General features: G+C 40.5%; 1 protein-coding gene across 1 annotated transcript; it reads left to right on the top strand.

Annotated features, from left to right (window-relative positions):
- Window positions 1-11538: 11538 nt before the first annotated feature.
- rell2 (RELT like 2) lies at window positions 11539-20887 on the top strand. Its single transcript, XM_073487544.1, has 7 exons — window positions 11539-11693; window positions 14682-14748; window positions 15373-15604; window positions 16729-16791; window positions 17138-17201; window positions 18138-18314; window positions 18396-20887. The coding sequence occupies exons 3-7, from the start codon at window positions 15394-15396 to the stop codon at window positions 20167-20169; spliced, it is 2289 nt and encodes a 762-aa protein (XP_073343645.1). The 5' UTR covers window positions 11539-11693; window positions 14682-14748; window positions 15373-15393; the 3' UTR covers window positions 20170-20887.
- The last annotated feature ends 2258 nt before the right edge of the window (window positions 20888-23145 follow it).

The following is a 23145-nucleotide window of genomic DNA, read 5'->3' as shown; positions in this document are numbered from 1 at the left end:
TTTGACTCAATGTCGCCCACTCTGTCCCCAGGAATGCATTTGACTATGGTTGAAGACTGAAGAAACAAGACATAATGGCAATTTAACAATTTATTAATTTAACAAACAGGAGCCTCAGTAGCGTGTGGAAGAACCATACACACAACAGCCTAGCACTTCCTCCTCATGCTGGTCACCAGCCTGGTCACACACAGAGCAGGGTTTCTCAGAGACTCCAGAATTTGGGAGTGGAGAGGATGGAATGGCCTGCCAGCAGTCCTGACCTCAACGCCATTGAACACTTGTGGGATCAGCTTGGGTGTGCTGTTCGTGCCAGAGTGACCAACACAACCACTTGTGACAAATGCTGGTTGAAAAATGGGATGCCATCCCACAGCAGTGTGTGACCAGGCTGGTGACCAGCATGAGGAGGACGTGCCAGGCTGTTGTGGCTGTGTATGGTTCTTTCACACGCTACTGAGGCTCCTGTTTGTTAAATTAATAAATTGTTAAATTGCCAATATGTCTTGTTTCTTCAGACTTCAATCATCCAATCCACCAAACAACACCAAACAAGAGTCAATAGCAGAATAAGCTGTTTGGCAGAGAAGATTTGGCAAATTTTTCATGGGCGCAACCCACATACTCAGCTCTGCTGCTCATCCCACAAATGCATGTTCCTTACAAATGTGGCACCATTTAAAAGGGAAATAAACAGGATTTCCAACGGTATAAGATTTATTGCCAAGAAGCATGGTTACAACAAAGAAATAATCTACCAAACACAAATTTCCTTACTTTTGTACATTTGTATGAAAAGCTTTATGTCAGTACTTCATCACAATTATTAACTACTAATCACTGATCAGAAATCATCTTGTTTATATGTCCACTAACATCTGCCATCATTTCAGACCCTATGTATGGACAGTATGTAAGATGCGCTATAACCAGTAGGAAGTGCCAAAGCACCCTACTGATGCATCACACCAGTCTATTTCAATAAAGTAAAATAAAAAATACTCTGCTTGGAACAGTAATATTTGCCTGATACGGTTTTTCCACAAAAAATTATAATTAGCACTTTAAAACAACCTAAACCTCATTAAAGCAACACTAGGTAGTTTGGACTCATTATTACCCCCAGCTGGTTGAGAAGCACAATTATCTGTTACCAGTGTCGTAAATACTGTCGCTGTATGAGCATCCCTGGGGAAAATGAATACACGTGAATTTGTTGACGGAGCCGGCGAAAAAAACCTCAATCGAGTGCCAACAACAAGCTAGATTCAGAGATAGCAGTTGGTATTTGTTAGCATATAGGCTGCACAGCACATTAGCATGCTAGAATTATTCTCATACCGAGTTTGCACCGACTAAGTTACTTCCAAAACACGACGCTTGGGCGTGAATGTGTTTAGTAACGTCTGAAAATATAACTATGTTTTCGGGAGTTACTAAATACAATCGCAAGTTGACGTGTTTGGTGTAATAACTACAACCAACTCGGTACGACAACAGTAAGTAGCATGCTAACTAGGGATGTAACGGTTACCGGTGTCACGGTAAACCATGGTAAAATTCCCGACGGTGAAGGTTACCGTTTAAGTTTTAATTACCATGGTAACCGACGCGGTCGATAACCACGGTGTGGAAAACTCGCGAGATACTTTATCCAAGTCTCCCTACGCAGGCGCAGCGTGCAACGTGCGCTTGTTATGTAGTGAAGAAGACATGGCGGAGGGAGGACGTGATCGTAGCGGCCCTCAAGGCATTTTTCCGCCTTCACAGAGAACCAAATCTGAAGTCTGGGCGTATTTTGGTTATTATGAGAATGCTCAGGGACAGCTGGTCGAGGATGGCAGCCGTATCTGCAGGAGCTGCAAGAAGAAAGTTGTTGCGAGGGGCGGCAACACATCCAATTTACTTACTCATTTGCGCGACCATCACCCTCAACTGTTAAGTGAATGCAAGGTAAATTAACCTTAAGCTCGGGTGAATTATGTGTGTATGTCGAGTTTTCTCTGTCTAATTTGCTGTTGTCACTAATGCAAACTGACCAGATAGTGGTATAACTGAACGAAGTTGATCCATGATTTTGCACGTTATCTGAACCGCTTATTAATTGTAGATTTCACTTTTTAAAGTCGACCTAATAATTCCCCAGATATTGATGCAGAGCTGCAGTGAGGAGGATTTGAGACAAACACGTACTGGGTGGACTGAGTTAATGAATGCAAACTGACTGAGATGACTGACTTTCATCTCAGCTCCGTTCACTGGAGCAGCGTCTACCTGTGGCTCAGCAGCCATTTGACCAATCAGATTGACCGAGTCCATTGACAACAGACGAGCAAGCAGACAAAGAGACAGACAGCCAATATATATCAGTAATATCAGAAATATATAATACTTGTGGATTATTTGTAGAATAGACTATATATAAAGAATAATATAAAATGGTGAATATAACAAGTGTCTAGATAGAGATAAGAGCCAAAATAGAGTGTTCATAATTAATTTAACAATAATCCTTTTTGTTTTGATCTAAAAGATTATCCAACCTGTTTCTCACAAAAGTGATATGATCTAGATTGTGAGTTTTGTGATCTGTTGGTTGCACCCTTAGTATTAAGTAACAATGACAGTAATAATTAATAATGAAATTTTCTATTCATTTTTTTCACAGAGAGGGTCTGCTGGCCAATCGAGTGCTACTGCCAGTACATCTCATTCTACCTCTGTAACGCAGACATTACAGGACGCGTTTCAAAAACAGGCTGCTTATACCCTAGCCCTTTTAATATATAATAAATCTATTCAAATATAAATCTTGGTGAAATTATTTCAATTTATCAGTGTATCAGTGTTTTTTCAACATTTTGAAGACATTTTAAAAATACCGCGGTATATCGATAACCGTGATAATTTTGGTCACTATTACCGTGGTGTGAAATTTTCATACCGTTACATCCCTATATTTATATTTCTCTTGTGCTAATGCACTCTTTTAAATTGTCTTGGGTCTCTTTTAACAAAATAATAATGAATCACCAGACTGAAATCCGTTTTTAAAATTAACGAACTTCTTATTTACTCTTCAAATTGTCAAATAACAAAATGAAATAATATTTAACACATCTCAACAACTTCAGATGTCATGGCAATATTTCCTTTCAATTGCAACACACAATGTAACCGAATTCAAGCCACTTAATCCACATGCACATTGAGCTCAGTGGGCCCACACTCATTCACTACACACCTAAGCCGGCATATAATAACATAAAATATAGAAACCCCTGTTGCAGGCCTGATACGTAGCTTGGGAGCGGTGCGGCCCAAAACTTATGGCCGGCTCACTCAAATGAGCAAAATAAAAGTGTGGTACCTTATTCCAGTATTACCAGTCCAGTCTGCAGTTTAACCAGTCTCTCAGTCTCGGTGACGAAGAAGACACACAGGTGTCCAGCGACAGCGTTGTCTCCTCCAGCGAAGTGCACTGAGCTTTAAGTTGATACTGTAATGTCAGCTCAAAGCAGTCTCTGATAAATCTTCAGGGTTTCCACGCCAGAAACGATGAACTAAAGCCTTTGTCGTTAGCTGGGTTAGCTAAACAGTGGCTACGAGTCTGTTCACTTTGCTAATGAATGCTAACAACATACACTCAGTATGCTAATGAGCTAACAAACACGTGAGGCTAATGCACACACATGCAGAGGAGGATTAAGGTAGTCATGGGCCCCTAGGCTATTTTTTATGTGGGCCCCCCCTTATGCATCATGCTCTCCCAGAAAAAATGTAATTTTGCACCATGTGTAACAGTGCAGGAGAATATTTGGCAAACATGATCCACACACACTCCAGTTAGCACACAGGTAGGTCAAATCAAATCGATGAGCTTGATTGGATGAGGTGACCCGTGTCTGCCCAATCAGTGCTGTTTTGTTTGTTTATTACCCCATGGACCAATAGAGGTCAATGAATTTTTCCATTATTGTACAAGTACCATAGATATACAAGTGTATTTAAATTTCTAAAAAATAATCTGACCAATTCAAGGACCCTCCACAGGGGGGAGCAGCAATTTTAAATGTGGGGGGGTTCTGGGGTAGCACATGAGCACCGCAACCACCTTTGGCCCCTGTTTCAGTCTCCAAAACTAATGCGATGCATTTCTAGATTTTCTTCACTAGGATATGCCAATAATATTGCATTCAAAATGTACATTATAGCACAACGCTCTTTAACCTGAGATATTATATATTTACAAGCAATCACATACCATGGTATTAAGAAATTAATGTATATGTCTTATTAAAGAACAAGTGTGAGTGAGTGAAATTGGCAAGAACACTGTGTTCCTCCCTCTTGTGTTATCTCCCTCTCCTTCTCTCATGTTCTCCCCTTCTCCTTCTTTTGTGTTCTCCCTCTCTTCTCCTGTGTTCTCCCCATCTTGTCTTCTCTCCAACTTCTCTCCTGTTCTCTCCCTCATCTTCTCCATGCTCTCCTTTCTCCTGACTCCTGAACTTCCCTTCCTCAGAAACATCCTACATAAAGAACTCAGTGTTAATACTCCTGAACATGGAAGTGTTGAAATATTTTATGTAAACTTAGAACAAACAGCCTTGATTTTGATTAGGAAACATTCAATTCTTTTGTTGTTCTTTTATCTGCTTTTTATTAATTATTTTACATATATTTTGTTGTTCTAATCTGTTTTAACTAATCTTTCATCCTAGCCTTTATTGTACTCTATATTATTTTATTCCTCTTATTATTTAAGATTTTAATAGTTTTATTGCATTTCATTGTCTTCATTTCTATTCCTTTCTAGTTTCTGAGAGCAGTAACAGGGATGAGTTGATGTAGGAGATTTTCTTCATTGAAAAGAAGGTTTTAAGCGCCAACAAATAGCTTTAAGTTACGTAAATGAACACCTACATGGCATTAATGCAAGAATATGAATGTACTACCATAAAATTGAACTAGTGCATTTATGGATTGAAAGCTAGCTTTCTGTTTCCCTCCTGTCACATAACTCCAATTAAATGACAACTTGACTTGAAAAAGAAGTCAATCTTCTGCTGCCTCTTCCTGTTTGGCATTCCTAACAAAAAGAACAATGATAATGTTGAATAATATCAAAATCAGTGGATGTCTCTAGAAAACTATCTGTCAGTTACCATTAACTTTACCTGGCTTGCATTAACTTTGTTTGCCACCTGGCTTGCTTAATATTAGCGGACATGCCACAAAGCAAGACACAGTTTAGTTATTTACAGACACAATCCTACATTATTAACTAGTTAAATAACCGTTTCACACCTCTGCTCTGTTCGCTGTCTGCGGCAGCGAGTGACTGCAGCTCCGTGTCAGCATGTACGTGTTTACTTTCCCGGGGGGCGGGACTAGTGGGTTTGGTCAAATGGCTGTGATTGGCTTGATGGCTGTCAATCAATCTAACTTGGCCAATGGGTTTTCATGTATAGGGGACTGAGGTGCGCTCCATTTTAGTACGCTGGTACACCGCGAGTGCGGGCAAGCGGTTTAATACCTTAGGAGAAAGTCGGGGGGATGAAATCACCTTGTTTTAAAAGTCCCCCACGGCTGTGACGCCAGGGCCCCTCCACACGTGGGGCCCCTAGGCTGCAGCCTAGGGAAGCCTGTGCATTAATCCGCGTCTGCACACATGAACAACTGTACAACACATTTCGAGTAGAAATATCTTTAGCTGCTCACAGAAGCATGAAGCACGAGTATCTTGACACGGACTCACTAGTAGAAAGTCTTAGACACCCACTACACACTAGTTGCATAAACCCTTCACGGTCTTTTTTCTCCGTCGCGATTTTTTATTCCACAAGCTACACAAACTTAGCTCAGACTCTCACTTCCTGTTACTGCCCGCCCGTCCATCAACCACCTCAACCAATGAATGATCAGAATTACTCTTGTTCACAACACCACTTCCTTTTTCAACCATGAACTCTTCAAAATAAAACACAATATTTATAACAATGCCTTTGCATCTTTTTAAATGTAGTTATTACATCGTTCCCCTTTTAATCATCCATGAAATAGCTTTTTTAACCCTTTTATAATGTACCTTTAAACCATTTTAACATTTTTATCCTGATGTAACATTTAACCTTGACTGTGTGTTTTTTTGTTTTTGTTTTAACAAAGTCACCTACCTTTATCTCAACATCATTTTTATTACAATGTAGGGTAATTTTGACCTGGTTACATGTAATATGATCAAATTTTCTTGTACGTGTTAAGACTCTAGCTGCAGCATTTTGAACCATCTGAAGACTTTTAGTGCTACCATGTGGAAGACCCGAAAATAAGGCATTGCAGTAATCCAGCCTAGACGAAACAAAGGCATGAATCAGGATCTCTGCGTCAGCCGCGGACAGGAAGGACCTAATTTTGGCTATATTGAGCAGGTGGTAAAAAGCGATCTTGGTAATTTCTTTTATGTGCTGATCGAAAGAGAGGCTAGAGTCAAAAGTAACACTTAGATTCTTAACAGTTGAACTTTGAGAAATAACACAATTGTCGAGAGTTACTGTCATGTGATCAGAGTGGTGTCTCTGTCGAGGGGGAGCAATGACCAGCATCTCAGTTTTATCCGAATTTAGGAGCAGGAAATTTTCTGACATCCAGTTCTTCACTGCACACAGGCAGGTCTCCAATTTGGTGATTTGAGATTTATCATCAGCTTTGATGGGCACATACAGCTGAGCGTCGTCTGCATAGCAGTGGAAATGTATTCCATAACTCCGAATAATTTGGCCGAGAGGTGTAATACATAAAGAGAAGAGCAAAGGGCCCTGAACAGAGCCCTGGGGAACTCCATACTTCACATCAGTAAATATTGATTTAGTACTATTATAAGAAACACATTGTGTTCTTTCGGACAGGTAAGATTTTAGCCAGGCTAGAGCCAGGCCAGAGATGCCAAATTGACTTTCAAGTCGGTCTAACAATATGCTGTGATCTATGGTGTCAAATGCAGCACTGAGATCTAGTAACAGAAGCACTGAGGTAGAGTTTGAGTCTAAAGTAAGTAAGATGTCATTTACCACTTTAGTAAGGGCAGTTTCTGAAAGCTGATTGAAAAGGTTCCAGGAGATTGTTATTAGTTAGGTAGCCTGAAAGTTGCTGGGACACAACTCTTTCCAAGATTTTGGAGAAGAAGGGAAGGTTGGATACTGGCCTATAATTATTTAGAGATCCTGGGTCAAGGTGTGGTTTCTTAAGTAGAGGCTTAACCACAGCAGACTTAAAACTAGCAAGGACAACACCTGTCATGAGCGATAAGTTAACAATATTCAACATTGTAGGTCCCAGTGCTGGCCATAGATCCTTAAACAGTTTTGCCGGAAGGGGGTCCAGGATGCAGGTAGTTGGCTTTGAGGATGAGACAATTTTAGACAATATCTCAAGGGAAATATTTTCAAAATTGTTAAGAGCTGAGGCTAACTGAGAATCGGCAGAAGGCTGTTTTATAATCAACTTTGACGAGGAAGCCAGAGATGATGAATTAATTTTGGCTCTAATATCATCAATTTTATTGCAAAAGAAATGCCTGTTTGAGATCTCGGGTTTCATCAGTAAACCAGGGAGAAGATTTCTTTGGTCGTCTTGTCTTGGTAGAGACTGGTGCCACAGAATCGAGGAGAGAAACGAGTACCGAGTTAAATTCATTGGTGAATTTTTCCACAGGCTTTGTCGCAATCGCAAAAGGGGCCAGGACCCCAGGCAATTTATCACTGAGTGTTGCTATGATTGCCGGGCTGATATGACGAGAGGTAGAAACATTTGTGTCATTGATACAGGGACAGGCTAATGACGCTTCAAATGTAATAAGAGAGTGGTCCGACACAGCAGAGGAGACGGAAGCAACATTCAGGGCTGACACATCTAATCCATGGGAAAGGATCAAATCCAGAGTGTTACCACTGGAATGAGTAGGTTCATGAACGAGCTGAGTAAAGCTAGAAATATCGAGCAGACCCAAAAAAGCTTTACTTAGAGGGTCAGAAGGCTTATTTAAGTGGATATTGAAATCCCCAATAATTAGGATCTTATCTGAACGAGTTACAAGATCTGCAATAAATTCACCGAATTCTTCTAGGAATTGGGAGTAAGGTCCTGGAGGTCTGTAGAGTACCACCAGGTGAAAGCCTGTTCCCTGGACAAGGCCGTTACTACTTGATGGAGATGGTTTTAACACCAGAGCCTCAAAAGAAGTAAATTTAATTTCCTGGTTGGAGCTGAACTGAAAATAGATTTGTAGATTAGAGCAACACCTCCCCCCTGTTTAGAGGCCCGAGCAACATGGGCATAGTTATAATCAGGAGGGGAGGCTTCATTTAATGGCAGAAAAGTATTAGGTTTCAGCCATGTTTCACATAAGCCAATCATGTCCAGCTAATGGTCAGTAATCAAATCATTAATCAGTAAGGCTTTGGTTGACAATGATCTAATATTAATAAAACCAAATTTGAGGGTTTTGAGCTCATTTGAGCTGCAGTTTCCAGTGATAGGCCTTTCAGTGGAGCTCATGCTAGATAATTTAGGAATTGGAACAAGGTACCTTTTGGTAGTAAGTTTTGGCTGCCTATGCAGGTAGGGATGACGGGATGCCATTGTGATTAGCTTTGGTATTTTATTATGTAAGACTGTCTAAGGTGCTTGCTGAGACATTTCCCCACTGTCAGAGGTGGAGATCAAGATTAAATTATTGTGGTTTACATATTTAGAGCATGATTCAATGAGAGAGTGGCGAGGGAAGGTGACAGTCTCAATGTTGCAAACTAGGGTATCAGTCTGGTACTCTGCACTATGTCCCTGACTAACCATGTTAACTAGGCTAGTAGACTCCACACCAGCATTGACTGTATCACTAGCAGGCTCTCTAGTCACCTGCGACCTGCCGAGTGCTACATCCCTGATGTCAAACCTGCTTCAAACACCTGTCTATATTGCTAGACAAAACAGCAGCGCCGACTCCAGTAGGATGAAGGCCGTCTGCTGTCAGCAGGTGGGGGCGACCCCAGAAAGAGGGCCAGTTATCCATGAACCTGTATCCCTGCTCCCTACAGTGACGCGCCAGCCAGCGGTTCATAGCTGTAAGCCTACTGTACGTCTCATCATTACCCCGCTGGGGTAAAGGACCAGAGACAATTAATCGATGCCGACACATCTTTCTAGCAGCCTGAAAAGTCCTAGCTAGGCTATCTTTTGTGATCTCAGACTGTTTCTGACGAATATTGTTGGCGCCAGCATGAATTACAATGTTGCTGTAGCTTGTGGTGCTGTGTGCCTGAGTTCCCTGTTTCTCCCTGCGTGATGCCAGCACCCTAAGATTAAGCCCAATTTTTACTACTGCGGAAAGTGCTGTACACGGACACGGAGAGCCCTCTCCGTCGCTGGAGAGCCTGTCGGAGACCCTCTCCATACTCTCCGGGCGCATGAAATATTTTTTAAATGTCTGTCACTCCGTTGAGGGGAAACGGAGACGGCAAGGGCTGTGATTGGTCCTCTAAAAACATCATTTCCGGAATTACTTTTCTGGTTTGACTACTCTCTCGACAACATAAACACCACCACCGCCGTTTTCGAAAGAGTTTGACCAGTTCGCAATCAAGACGAGAATGAATCCGATCGAAGAACGCCTAGCCGGAAAAATTTGAAAATACGAGAACCTTTATGTAACCTCCTTAAAGACATACAAGGACCCTTGTATCGGGCGGGAAATTGCATTGCGTATCCAGCACCACGACGGAGAACTGCGAAGGCTCGAGGGGTCTCTGTGGTTACGGAGTCGGATTACGTATTACGTAGTAGGAGTAGTATATTCGACCCTTTAGCCTCTATGTCGGAAGCTCTGGCCCCTGGTAAACAGTAAACACTGGCTGACATCGCTAACTTAATGTTGCGGGTAATGGAGTCTCCTATTACTAGTGTGTGGTGTTTAGCCCCGTCGGCGGGGGCTGGGGAGGCACGCGAGCCAGCAGTACTAACAACTGGGCTAGTGAGGACAGAAAACTGGTTAGCAGTCGGGAGGGGCGACTGCTGACCAGACCACACAACCGGTGGCTTGCTCCTGCGCCTTCCACGCCGCGACCGAGCAGGGACAAACTCCACAGCAGCTACCGACGAGACTGAGCTAGTGCTAAGTCCCCAGATCCCAATCCGATCCAGCATCTGGGGGGTATGCGGGAACAAGAGTGATCGTTGGAGGGTCCACCACCCAACATACAGGACCCAAAGGATCCAGACAACACAGGATACCCCCAGAAATCTTATGACTATGCCTCAAGGAGTCAGAGCTGTTTTGGCTGCACAAGGGGAAGCCACACAATATTAAACAGGTGGTTTTAATGTCGCGGCTGGTCGGTGTAGGATACTTTTAAAAAAAAAATTCAGATGTCTTAATCCATCGGTTAAGCCAAATCAGACATTCATTGCCTTCAGTTATCACAGTGCACTCATAACAATAAGCTTTACCAGCAGCAGCCAGTGATCTATAGACATCTTTTGTCTCAGGTTTCACGTCTCAGGAGACATGCAGGCTGCACAAAGCCTGTGATTGTTGGAGGTTGTTGAGGCAACACAGCCAGAAAGGATAAACTTTACACACTACACAGGGCTGACAAAATTACTTTCACTGAATGATTTTCATGGGGTTTTTCTCACTTGGCATTCATTTCAGTAAATATACAAATACAGCATTATCTTGGTTGTGCCCCACATCTTGTGAAATCTGCACTCATTATATTGCAAAGTCTTGCCTATACTCAACACTTACGCCCACAGACAGATCCACCTTGAAGTTGCCATATTTTTTAAATCTCATTTTGAAAATATCATCTTCAAACCACTTGCTGCAATGCTGATTTCACTGTTAATGATCAACAAACATTTATTTAAACTAACAAAGATTGCGAATTACAAATCAGCCATTTTGAGGATGCTTAGTAGTGAGGGCTAATGATATGCATTATCAAGGCTAAACCACCCTAAAATGTTTCAGAAGGGACAAGTGCTGATAAATGTGTGTGTATGTGTGTGTGTGTGCGCACGCGCACGTGTGCATGACTGCATGTTGTGTGGGGGGCGTTTATAGATGCTGATAAGCTAGCAGGAGGGCAACACTGATAAGTGCTGTATGTTAACTCATATATTTACTGTTTACTGCACATTCACAATGACATGTTATGTGACATACTGTATACACATAATTATATACTAAAAGTATATGAATCTATATCATCTGTATACATTAGGGTTAGGGGCTAGGGTTATGTACAGTACCTGCAAGTAAAGCAGATACTGTTTTACAGAAGTAAACTTATGTTTAAAGACCTCCACATGTTTACATGTGTGTTTTCATTGTTAAACCAGTGAGGATTAGGTTCCCTCATTTAATCTTTTTCTCTTTTCCTTCACACACATCGTTTCTGTGTCCCTGTCTTTCTGTGTAAATACAGAAGGGTGGGGCTAAAGGGAACCCATACTCTATAGGAGGGGCACATGCTGTCTGCTGGTTTAAGCGTCTTATCCAGCACACACATTTTTACATTGTTTATCAACCAAATGCCAACAGCAGCTTTCTGTGTTTTTGCTGGCACACTTAAAATCAACCATGCTGACTTTCAAATGTTCGGATGTATCCACTGCTGAGGGGCAGGAAAATGGTAAGAAGAATCTATTTGTCAGCTCTCAGGCATAAAGAAAAATATTACAGAGATACTTTATTTTGCAAGGCTCGTGCACTGAAGGGGAGGTTTTGAACTTAGCAAAAGTTACTTGACTGCCATATCGAAAGATCTCTAAATAAAAAACAATCATAAGATTAGGGGTAAATGGGCTACATGGGCAAATGTCTATGAACATGCATGAAAAGTATTTTAAACAACAAAAAATAATGTTAAGAAAAAAAAATTAACAAGAATTAAAGCTCGAATATGTCTGCGGATGTGTTCAGGAATATGTTTGTGTGGTGTCCAGAGATGCTGGACTAACAGTTTTGGTTAATTCCCTTTTGTCTGTCTTTTTTCCCCCCTTTTTTAGTAAACCAGAGGCCATTTAAAGTGAAAATCTCTGTGCAGTTTTGCTCCTGTATATTATGTCCACAAAAGAAAAATCTCTTAAATAAAGTATGGCTGCATTAGTGTTTGCTTGTAGGCAGTTTATGAATCCATAGTTTTATAAATACCTTCCTCCTATAAACATGCTTTAAAGGACGTATTTGTAATTCCCTGCCAGCTGCTTAAAACTAATAGGGGACATTATTTCCTTCTAAATGTTTAGTTCAAATCCTTTTTGTTATTTATTTTATATATTTCATTTGTTTCTTTTCAACTTCATTGTTGGAAGATTCACCCTTCCTCAGTTGCATTTTTACATTCACAGCTCATTCTATTGGTGTAACAAACACAGGTTTGTGTAAGCAGGCATACTGATAACTACTGTAACCTCCATTTGAGTAAAGCTGGCACAAATTAGCTTTTCTCTACACAAAAAAGCCTTTCTTTGTTTTGCCATTAATACAAAGCTTACAAAATTAACAAAAATATCAGTGCAATAGTGGACACTAAAATGCTTGTTGATGAGACCAGCTGCAGATGAGAATAAAGGCCAGGGTAGTAATTCATCACTGGGGTCGGCTGGACTGGAATTCTGCTCCTGAATAGACAAAGATGTGGCAGGGCAGTTAGTTCAGACATGTAAGGACTGTCTAGGTGCTGTATCATAGGCAACTGGACTTGTTTCAGTTTCTTGAAGACAATTCTTCAAGAAACTGAAAGTTGCCTACGATACAGCACCTAGATTTACTATGACCTGGATGACTGAGAACCTTCATCAACATGTATGGACTGTGTTTGTTATACAGTGTGAATAGTGATAAGATGAGACTAAGCTAGTGTGTACACTGTAGTGCTTGTAATGTTTTTTGTAAAGTCCTCTGTACATGTAAGATATGAACAATACAAATATAGTACAGACAGGATTTATTAATTATTTCACTCAGATGATGTCAGTACTTGTAATACATATATCACAGTGTCATCTGCCCTCTTTTAGGGAGAAACGTAAGGAACAATTGTGTCCAAAACTAAGAATATTACATTATCACATAGAGGAAACATGGACTGCAGAGTAAAAAAACTTATCAGACAGCCACATGGTTTTCACAGGACATATGATTTATAAGTACAAATAAGTGAAATCTTCAGCCACTTTAGACTTACTTGTCACTATGCTTGATCCAGTCCAGTGCTTGATCAAGCGGATCTTCTAGCTCTGCAGGCCTGGTCGTTTCTTCATGGGGGTAGAAGCCGGAGCTGATCCATTTCGTGATTTACTAACTGTACACAACGTCAAACAGTGTCAGTGCTACAGTTAGACATGCGAAATAAAACTTGTAATGTCACAAAATGTATAGGGAACTTTCCCAACTGCAAATCCTGCCTCATCTCATAACAGTAATGCCAAGTAGTCACAATGTAATGAATTGAATGACATTTTTTCAGTCTACTTTCCAGCACCACCTGTATGTAACTTAACAGATTTTTACTGCACAACTAGTCAATAACTATAAATGGCTGGCGACTTGTGTAACTTCGAGCAGGGTTAGGGTTAACCTGCAACCTAATTCTTTTGGTCACTTTTCAAAGCTCATGACCATAGGTGAGGATTGGAACGCAGATCAACTGTTAAATCAAAAGCTTTTACTTCCTGCTCAGCTCCCTCTTCACCATGATGGTCCTGTGCAATGTCCGCAATACTGTCGATGCAGCAACAAACCGCCTGTCCATCCCACACTCCATTTTCCTGTCACTCCTGAATAAGACCCCAAGATACTTGCTTGGGACTGGAGCTCACCCCCCAAGGGGGCAATTTCCTGTTTTCCGGCAGGGGACCATGGCCTCAGACAAAGAGATTGTGACTCTAAAATCTGGACTGATTCACACTCGGCTGCAAACCACCCCAGTACCTGCTGGAGGTCAACAGGGATGCAATTCTAAGGTTCCCAAACTGGACACTCTCCTTACCACGGCTGCACTTAAAGATCCTTTCCATGAATATCTCAAACAGGATAGAAGACAAGGGACAACCCTGGTTAATTCCAACACCCTCTGGAAAAGTGTTTGACTTTGTGGCTAGTATATGGACATAGCTTTAATTTATAGGACCGGATAGCTTGTAGCAATGGCCCCAGTACCCCATACTCTCATACAGTGCCCCCCACAGTACTCATCAGGTTGAAGGCCTTCTCCAGGTTCACAAAACACATGCAGACTGGTGGGCAAACTCCCATGACCCCTCCAGCCAGCCCAGTCCAGGTCAGCAGTTCTTCTACCTGGCTGAACACAGCCTGGGCTAAGTGGGTTAAGTGACAGGCTAAGTCTTTCTTGGCAGGGACACTTAAATGGCCTGTGCCCTGAAAAATGAAAAAAATAAATAAAAAATGAATAAAAAATTTTAACAAGGAAAGAGTGAAATAAAAAATGACAATGCATCCCTTTCTCTGTCTCTCTGTTTATATTTCTTCCTCTTTTCAGTCTCAAATTGTGTATAAAGACACAGAAGTGACAGATTAAAGTTATCTCATATGGATTTATAAGGAAATTCTAATAATCTCACTGAAATCTCTTTCTCCCTTTCTTTGTTTCTTACAGACTGACTCTTGATGTTGACCAGTTGCAACAGAAGGCTTGAAAATGATTTAACCAACCCAGAAAGCCTGTACGTTTTATAATTCACACTATGTTTTTGTCTCTCTTCATTGAGGTTGGGGGTATATTTAAGCAACTATAAGGAAGATGGCTTCTTCCTCAGTCTTGTAAAACTCCCATCACATTCTGTTTCTTTTGTCCTCTAGGGTCTTTTTCTATGCTGAAACTCTCACAGCTTGACTGCCTGTAAAGAGACATTATTACTACATCAATATAGCTTTTAACATTTTCCTATTTTAATATATATCAGTAATTATAATGTATCAGAAATATGTGGCACTGTATGAAGTGAGAGCCTATCATTCTCACCTTTTTTTTAATTAAAGCCAAACAACATAGTATTATAGGTATTTTAATAGAGATAGATTATGAAACAGTTACACAGATGTATTTTTCTCTCTAATGTCCAAAGATGTACTTCCATCACTCATTGAACAGATGGGGGTCTCAGTATTTAATTTGACTAAACCTAATTGTAATCTTAGCCCTAAATCCAACTTGTAGCCCTCAAAAATCATCTTAAAGGAGTGAGGGCCAAATAAAACAGTTAAACATTAACATTTGACTCATATTCTCTCTCTCTCTCTCTCTCTCTCTCTCTCTCTCTCTCTCTCATCCTACCCCCCTCTCTCAGTGACTCAGGTTGAATTTACGTATGACTGAATTAGAAGCCTCTGGGGTGGAGGAACATCCCCCGCCTTACATAATCTTTGTGGTGGTGTTCCTCTTCTTCCTCACTGGACTGTTTGGCTTCCTCATCTGCCACCTGCTGAAGAAGAAGGGCTACCGCTGTCGCACTGGAGACATGGACGATGCTGAGGAGGAAGAGGAGGAGGAGGAGAAGAAATTTGGAGGAAATGCAGACGGTTGGTAAAAAAAAAATTGAATTGACAAGGAGGTCATAATTACTTGCATAAAATAATCAGTGTAGTAGTCTTGGGGAGTACAATTCAACCTGTAAAAACACAAGATAACACAAGATAAGCCTGTCATCAGGCTTATCTTGTACTTGAAGGCTTAAGATTCACAGCAGAACGCCTGCATCTCAAACAAGGAGTGTGGAGTTTGAAAGGCACGGACAATTAACAGGCGGAGAGGCAGGGGGTCGAAGATAGCCATGGCTTGAGGCATTATGTTTTCGGGTCGTCCATCTGTCCATCCTATTCTTGTGAATGCGATATCTTAGGAACAATATCAGGGAATATATTCAATATTGGCACAAATGTCCACTTGGACTTCGGCAAGAACTGATTACATTTTGGTGGTCAAAGGTCACTGACCTCACAAAATAACTTAAAAATTAATATGCTATTTTTTTTACACAAAATGATGAAGTAGTGTCATTTGTTATCCAATAGGTCAAAGGTCAACTTCACTGTGATATCAGAATATTCTGCAAAAAAATTCCATAATTCAGCACCGTAACACATTGCTGTAACAGAAGGGGAAATTGTGACCAGATTTCAGATTTTCACACTAATGTTTGGTGTCCACCTGGGCTAACTGGTTAACACAGAATCTTCAGTTGATATTCTTTTCAACATAATACTTTTGAATTTTTTCAACTAAACTTCTTAGATGTTGTACTTCAAACCTAGCATATTTGGTATTTTTATCACTTGAGCACAGATAAAACAAAAATACAAACCAACATCAAGTAATAAGTAAATTCACACCAGTTTGTTAATAACTGTATTACTTTCTCTTATATTCTGCGACGAGAAACAAGCGCACAGAAAAACTTTAGATTATATGGAGCTACTTAGATATAATTTATCTAAGTAGCTCCATATTTGTTGACAACAGGTCTGCTCGCCAAGCATAGTATTGTGTAGCTCAACATCTTTTTTTCACAACATTACTGCAAAACAACACTGCTTAACTTTATGTACATTATTACCAGGGATTAACTACACATTGTTCTCACATATATCTGCTGGATTGAGACCATTACCAAAAATAATCTGTTTGTTGCTCTGCTGTGTTTTAGATGAGGATGAGGAGAACCAGGATACAGTGGAGCAGATCCTCAAATGCATTATTGAAAATGAAGGTGACAAAATCAAAACAAGTATTTGAGATTCTGTTTCATTTTGTTCAAGTTAAAGTTTATCAAATGTAATCTCTTCTAATTGTTTGGGTTGTTCCTCCTTTGCAGTGATTTACCGTTATCTGTCATATACATGTAATGGACATATTTTTGAATGAGAGCTGTTGATGTGATGTTTAATATTCCTAGATTTTAACAATTTCATGCCAAAAAAATACAAAGGTGATACACATATCTATGGCCCTACATATTTATTTTTATCAGATTAACTCAGTATGTATTAGCAAACCCATCCAACAATACTTGATTACCTCTACTCTCAAATGGGTTCTTCTTATATCACCTCTAGCTAATATGGAAGCCTTCAATGAGATGCTGGGAAACCACAATGTCTGTGTGCGCCATGACCCCAGGTAAAATCATATATCTCTGTCCGTATTAGTGTCACACTTTTACTGTCTTTGACTGCATGTTGATGTTACACACAACATATGCAGTACATACACAGTGCAGCTTGAATGTCACAGAGCAGTCATACTATATAACTAAGTTACCCATATCTGACTATTACATGCAACATGATTATCATTTTAAAACCAACATTTGTTTGCTACGTTCAACGTGCTCTCTTACCTTTTTTAGTGCAATAAATACATGCTAAATGCTGCCACGACAGCTCTGTTCTTTGGCTCAGGGGCTGTGTCCTTTGTGCTAACTAGCTAGCTGCTAAAGGAGTCTGTTGCTGCCACTCTAACAAATAAAATTTTATTTGTAAGAGCATTTGATTTATTGATGTTAAATGATTTTCTACAAATAAAACAAAAATGTTTCTAGAATAACTTAACAACCCTAACTTTAACCTGGAATTATACATCTACAGAGATTCACGTAAAAGCCTTTGTGAACCTACAGCCTCTGCACATACCATCCAAATTTGCTGATTGACCGATCCAACATGCCATTGGAAAGTTTTCTCTATTTTTTACTGTCAGAGTTGGGGGTACAGTTCAGTATAGTACAACCCCACATGATCTTCTGGCAGAGCAGAGGAAAAGAAGTTCCTCTTCAAAGTACTTGTTAATCATTGCCTGTCTTCATGTTTGTTTCAAAGATGCAGTGATTTGGTTATACTGTCCCCAAGGTGTAACTGATTTCCGTTTCCTTCCACATTTTTTACATTGTGTGTGCTAAACATTACACTGCTTCCTTGTGGACACAGACAGTATACCCCAACACCTGAACATTCACTGAAAGCATAATTCCAGCTTAGAGTACATTACATATAATACACATAATGATAAAATAGGAATAATGTCCATTTTAATAAGAAAGATCATATTGATCTACAGGATGCGTAAGGAGTCCATTGGTGGTATTCCATCCCATCACCACACAGTCCACTCAGGCTCCGACCACAACTCCTGCCACCTCTGTGCCCAGGTGCGATCTAAAAAGGGCCGACGACAAAGCCGAACCCCTCGCTCCAAACATCGACCTGGAGAGCAGACTGTCTTCTCTGTTGGCAGGTAACAACACAAGATTAAACCACTCATGCATGATTGGATATAGTAGCAGAAATATGGCATCCTAAATATATAATTTTCCAGGTTCCGGGTGACGCATCATGATAAGAAGCTCCATGGAGGTCCTAATCCAATGGTCAGTTCAGGAGACCAGCTGGACCAATCCCAGGACAGCGAGGAGCGGAAGGAAGGGTACAATCTGAGAAGCATGTTTAAGGATGCACGACCGCCCTCAGAAAGCTCCAATGGGGTTGCCCCAAATGTGGGGAAACGCAGGAAGAGTGTGACCATATTCGGGCTGAGGCGGGGTAGCGACCCCGTTGAGGGGACAGCTAGAGAGACTGGAGGTGTTAGATTTGTTATTCAGAAGCAACCTGTAGTGCTGGAGGAACTGCTGCAGAAAGAGGACACCAAGGTCACCCCTGAACATGGCACTAAGCCTGGTATCAAACCTGAAACAGAGCCATCAAAGAATCAAATATGTGCTCCACCCCATCTTGAGGATAAAACTATAGGTATTGTTAATTCCTCCTCTTCCCAAACTAATGTCACTAATGACTCTAGCCCTGCACCTAAAGTTGGCTCTAAACATGGGCCCAGTCTTGAACCTTGTACAAATCTTATGATCAAACCTACCACTGGGAGAACAGCAGCTTTTGGCCCCAGCTCTCTTCCCATTCCATCTCCTGCTTCATCTAGACAGATTTTTAAGACAATGGAGAAAGGAGAAGATGTCGAGGATAAGATGTTAAAAATTAAAGATGCATACGATCCTGGGCCGCTACAGACCTCAACACCTATTGCCCCCATGCATGGATTCATTTCAAGTTTTACTCCGGTAATTCCTGCAGATCAACCTGAACCATATTCTAGCACAGGTTTTCCAATTACCCAAACACCCCCTATCCCAAGCCCCAGCCCCAATCTGCAGCAAGATTTTGGTGCTAGCCTAGCTTTAATAAGCTTAGGTTCATCACCTCCATCTTCATTCCAAATCAAGACCGTATCCTCAGTCTCTTTGTTAGGAACTCCTACTTCACCTCTAGCAGTCACACCAAGCCCCAAACTAAGTTCAACAAAGATGCTATCAGAGGATACTAAAACCGACTTTTCCCCTGCCCTCACTCCAAGCCCCAAATTACCATCAGGCAGAGCAATGTCTAGCCAATCCCCCACTACATATTCAAGTGCTAGTCCATTGCTAGCCCGAGCTCCCTCACCTGCTCCAGTTGCTAGCCCCAAACTTGACACCATGCCAGTATCACCACAAACTTCTTCTCCAGCTGACCAAAACCTAGCCTTTGAAAGTCCACATTGTCTGACTTTGAAGTCAGAAAGTGTGACGTCTATAACATCCATGACCAAAGGGAATATGGTTTCAAGTCCATTATCTCTCAAGGAACAAGAGCTAGAAGGAGCTACAATCCCAAAGTCAGAAGGAAAGACAGAAAGAAAGACAGTAGGAATTATCAAAACACTTAAAATTTCTTCCCCCACTGATTGGCTTTCTAAGGACAGACTGAGCACTTTGCCTCTGTCCCCTTCCAGTCTGATGTCTCCTTCCTCACCCATAGGAAACAGAGTAAGTAATGTGACCATCGTCAAAGCCAGCCCTGACAGCAAGCGAGAATTTTCTGTTGTCACTATGGTTGAGGAGGAAGAATCATCTACTTACAAAGTAGGAATTAGTTCAGCAGATAGTCAGGGAGGAAAGCTTTCTGCTTCAGGAGTAGGACAATCTGAAATTCAGCATGGAGAGACCTCTGGAGCAGAGGATAGGCCAATAATATACCAAGAGAAGGATGATATGGTAGAGATGGAAGATATTAGAGACTGCCAAGTGCAGCAGGTGGAATGAGCAGATAAAGTGAATGAGGAGTAGGAGAAGATGGTGAACATTTAGTTGAAACACTGAATGTTCACAACTGTTATTTCTCATAATACTAGTGTCTAGAGTAAAAACTGTCATCTGATGATCCAAAGAAAGAAGTGATGAGGAAAGGAAATGTAGTAATAATTAAATCAAGTAATTATGAACATGCATTTAATCAACTGCAGCAGTGAATATGTTGCATGAGTGGACTGGCTGGTTAACTGATGGGTTGGTTGGCTAATGGAAAATACTCTCTCACTGCTAGCTTAACGGAGGATACAATGGGTATTGCATGTTTTAGCCCTTTTCACCACAAATCACTTAATGGCTCACCAATTTGTTAACCGTGCTTTTGTGTTTCAGATTTTTAAATTTTGATTCCTACTTTCGCAGGCAGCCATAGGCTTCCATTCATTTCAGTGGAGTATAATAAGATTCTGAGCCTGTTTTGTTGGGATCTTGACATACTGCAAAATTTGGTGATTATGATACAGTAAAACAAAAACAAAAAAAAGTCCACTCCCATTCTAGAGTCAGGTCAGTGCTCTCAAACTGCTCCTCCATCACGCCTGTGACCTAATGTCAGAAATATAATATAATTCAGCCCAATTTTTTTAAAAATGTACTTATACTTTTTTGTTGTTTCACACTAATTTAAAATACACTTTCATATTCAATTGAAATAAAAACACAATTCTATAGTGAGTTGACTTTTGAATTACAGTCGTCACAGGGAATGCAATGTGTTTAGTTAGCACCCGTCATTCATCAGAAATGTGTCTACAGAGCAAAACTGTGGTTATTTTCGGCATTTGTTGACAGCAGATCCATTTTTAAATATATCTGTAGTAATAATAGTATTTTTATTCAGTCTGTGGGAGTATTGAACAAGAAGGAGCTGTTTGAGGAAGAGTTGCAGGTGACTGGCTGCACAGCCCCAGCTTCTCAGTGAGGTAAAAACTCCTTTTCCCTCATTATGTTATCAGCTTCCATATTAGTTTAAATCTGACATATTGTCAAATAGGCGCTTTTGCTTTTGACAACAAATCTTAAAGTTAACTGTGACTCCTGTTACTCTGTGATGCGTCTCTGCTGCTGGCCCGATTGCTCCACCGAACTGATGCTCTTGTAATCGCAGCTTCCCTCGTCGGGCTATTGATTTTTTATAAAGGAAAATGACGTTGAGGGTGTTTGGCAAGAAATGTAATCCGTGTAAGCCAGACCAACGCGTAACACCAGGAATAACAACTACGCAGCAAACCCAGTGCAAGTTATTTATAAGGAAAAAAGATTTGTAAATAGATAAGAAAAATAATATGAAAACATGAGCAAGAAGTGCTGCCAGGTGAAATAAAGTACAAATATATTTCATACGTTAGTTCTGAGCAAGGTTTCAATAAGTTAGGCTTTTTAAAAGTAAAAAGATCAGTTAAAAACTAATCATAAAATATTTGGAAATATTGAGCTTTATTGTAATACTTTAACGCTGAAGTAGCCCTCCTATGAGATGACAATACCAGCAGTGGCCCCAAGCTATTTGAGATTGAGACCCCTGGCTTAGGTGGTTTGAGCTTAATAAGATGAGGAAAAACCTATAAATGGATAAAAACATGCTGATAAATGCTAAATGCTAATGTCATTATGCCAACATGACAGTGTTTTTCATGTCATCATAATTTACCATCCAATCAAAGCAAGTTTATTAATGTAAAATGAAATCCGTTCGTGTTAGCATGCTAACATATACTTATGATCCAGATAAAGGGATGGATCCAGGTTTTCTTTTCTCACTTTCTTTAACATTGTGAGATAGCGCTTGTTTTACCTTTTTGTTAATTTCTCAGTGGATAATGCATGGATCTTGATGAAAAAAAAATCAGGCGTATTTTAGGTGGCTGATATCTAAGAGAGAGTAAAATCTAATGAAGATCCTAGATTTGATTATCTTAAATTATGGTTAAGCAGTTATGGTTTAAATATTAGAGGTATAGAGATTCATAGAGTTGATATTAGATTGACTAAATCAAAGGGGGGCCTGGGCGGAAGTATGTGCTCTACTGAGTGCCATTGTAGTTTTATATGTGACTATTTGCCTTGCTGATTGATTAGTTAACCAGAGTTGTGTGATTGAATTTATTGATTTGTCCTTGTAAGTGCTGTATCGTAGGCAATTGGACTTGTTTCAGTTTTTTGAAGACGTTCCACTTCTCATCCAAGAGGCTGACATAGATGTCAAACTGGAACGACCGTTTTTGAACAGAGGAGGTGGCCTACGACATTACTTATCACCCACCTACAATGCAGTACTGAGTTCCCTCCCCAGACAGCTTAACAACCATTCACACCGGGCTCACCTAGCCCTAGCAACCCACATGAAGGCCGGATAAGTCAACGACCCTAATGACTCTGTAAGGACACTCCCACACAGAGTTTAAAAGCCTGAAACTCCCCTACAGTTAGTTAGAACTGAAGAAGCCTCTTGGATGAGAGGTGAAACGTCTTCACGAAACTGAAACAAGTCCAATTGCCTACGATACAGCACTTAGAATCACCATGACCTGGATGACTAAGAACCTTCACTAACTTATTGATTTGTAATTTAATTTATCGATGTATTAAGGTGTTAAGGGCCGGCAACCTCTAATACCATTTATTGATCCTCCTGATTGTCATTCAAGATTAACAATTCACATCAATTTAGTGAAAGTTCTTGTAATGATGTTTGTCCCTATCCTATAACGTAGTTGCTATTGTCATCCCACCATACCAACACTAACAGTTGATTTAACCATGGGTCATGTGGTGTGCAAGTGCATTTTTTATATTAGCACCACTGAACACAGAGCCAACAGTCACATTGACGTGACCATATAGAGTAGTCACAGCATATTGTTATTGTACGAGTGTAATCATGTACTTCCTCCAGTAAATATACTACTTTTCCTACATACCAGTCACTCC

Source organism: Pagrus major, chromosome 18, assembly GCF_040436345.1.
Source record: "Pagrus major chromosome 18, Pma_NU_1.0".
Classification (NCBI taxonomy): domain Eukaryota; kingdom Metazoa; phylum Chordata; class Actinopteri; order Spariformes; family Sparidae; genus Pagrus; species Pagrus major.
Note: the sequence above shows the minus strand (reverse complement) of the source record. Positions and strands in the feature narration are given on the sequence as shown.

Excerpts from the sequence above, each read along its gene's own strand:
- rell2 (XM_073487544.1), top strand. The coding sequence starts at position 15,394 with ATGACTGAATTAGAAGCCTCTGGGGTGGAGGAACATCCCCCGCCTTAC. Across the intron at positions 15,605-16,728 it reads ATTTGGAGGAAATGCAGACG|ATGAGGATGAGGAGAACCAG; the intron begins GTTGGTAAAAAA and ends GCTGTGTTTTAG. Across the intron at positions 16,792-17,137 it reads ATGCATTATTGAAAATGAAG|CTAATATGGAAGCCTTCAAT; the intron begins GTGACAAAATCA and ends TATCACCTCTAG.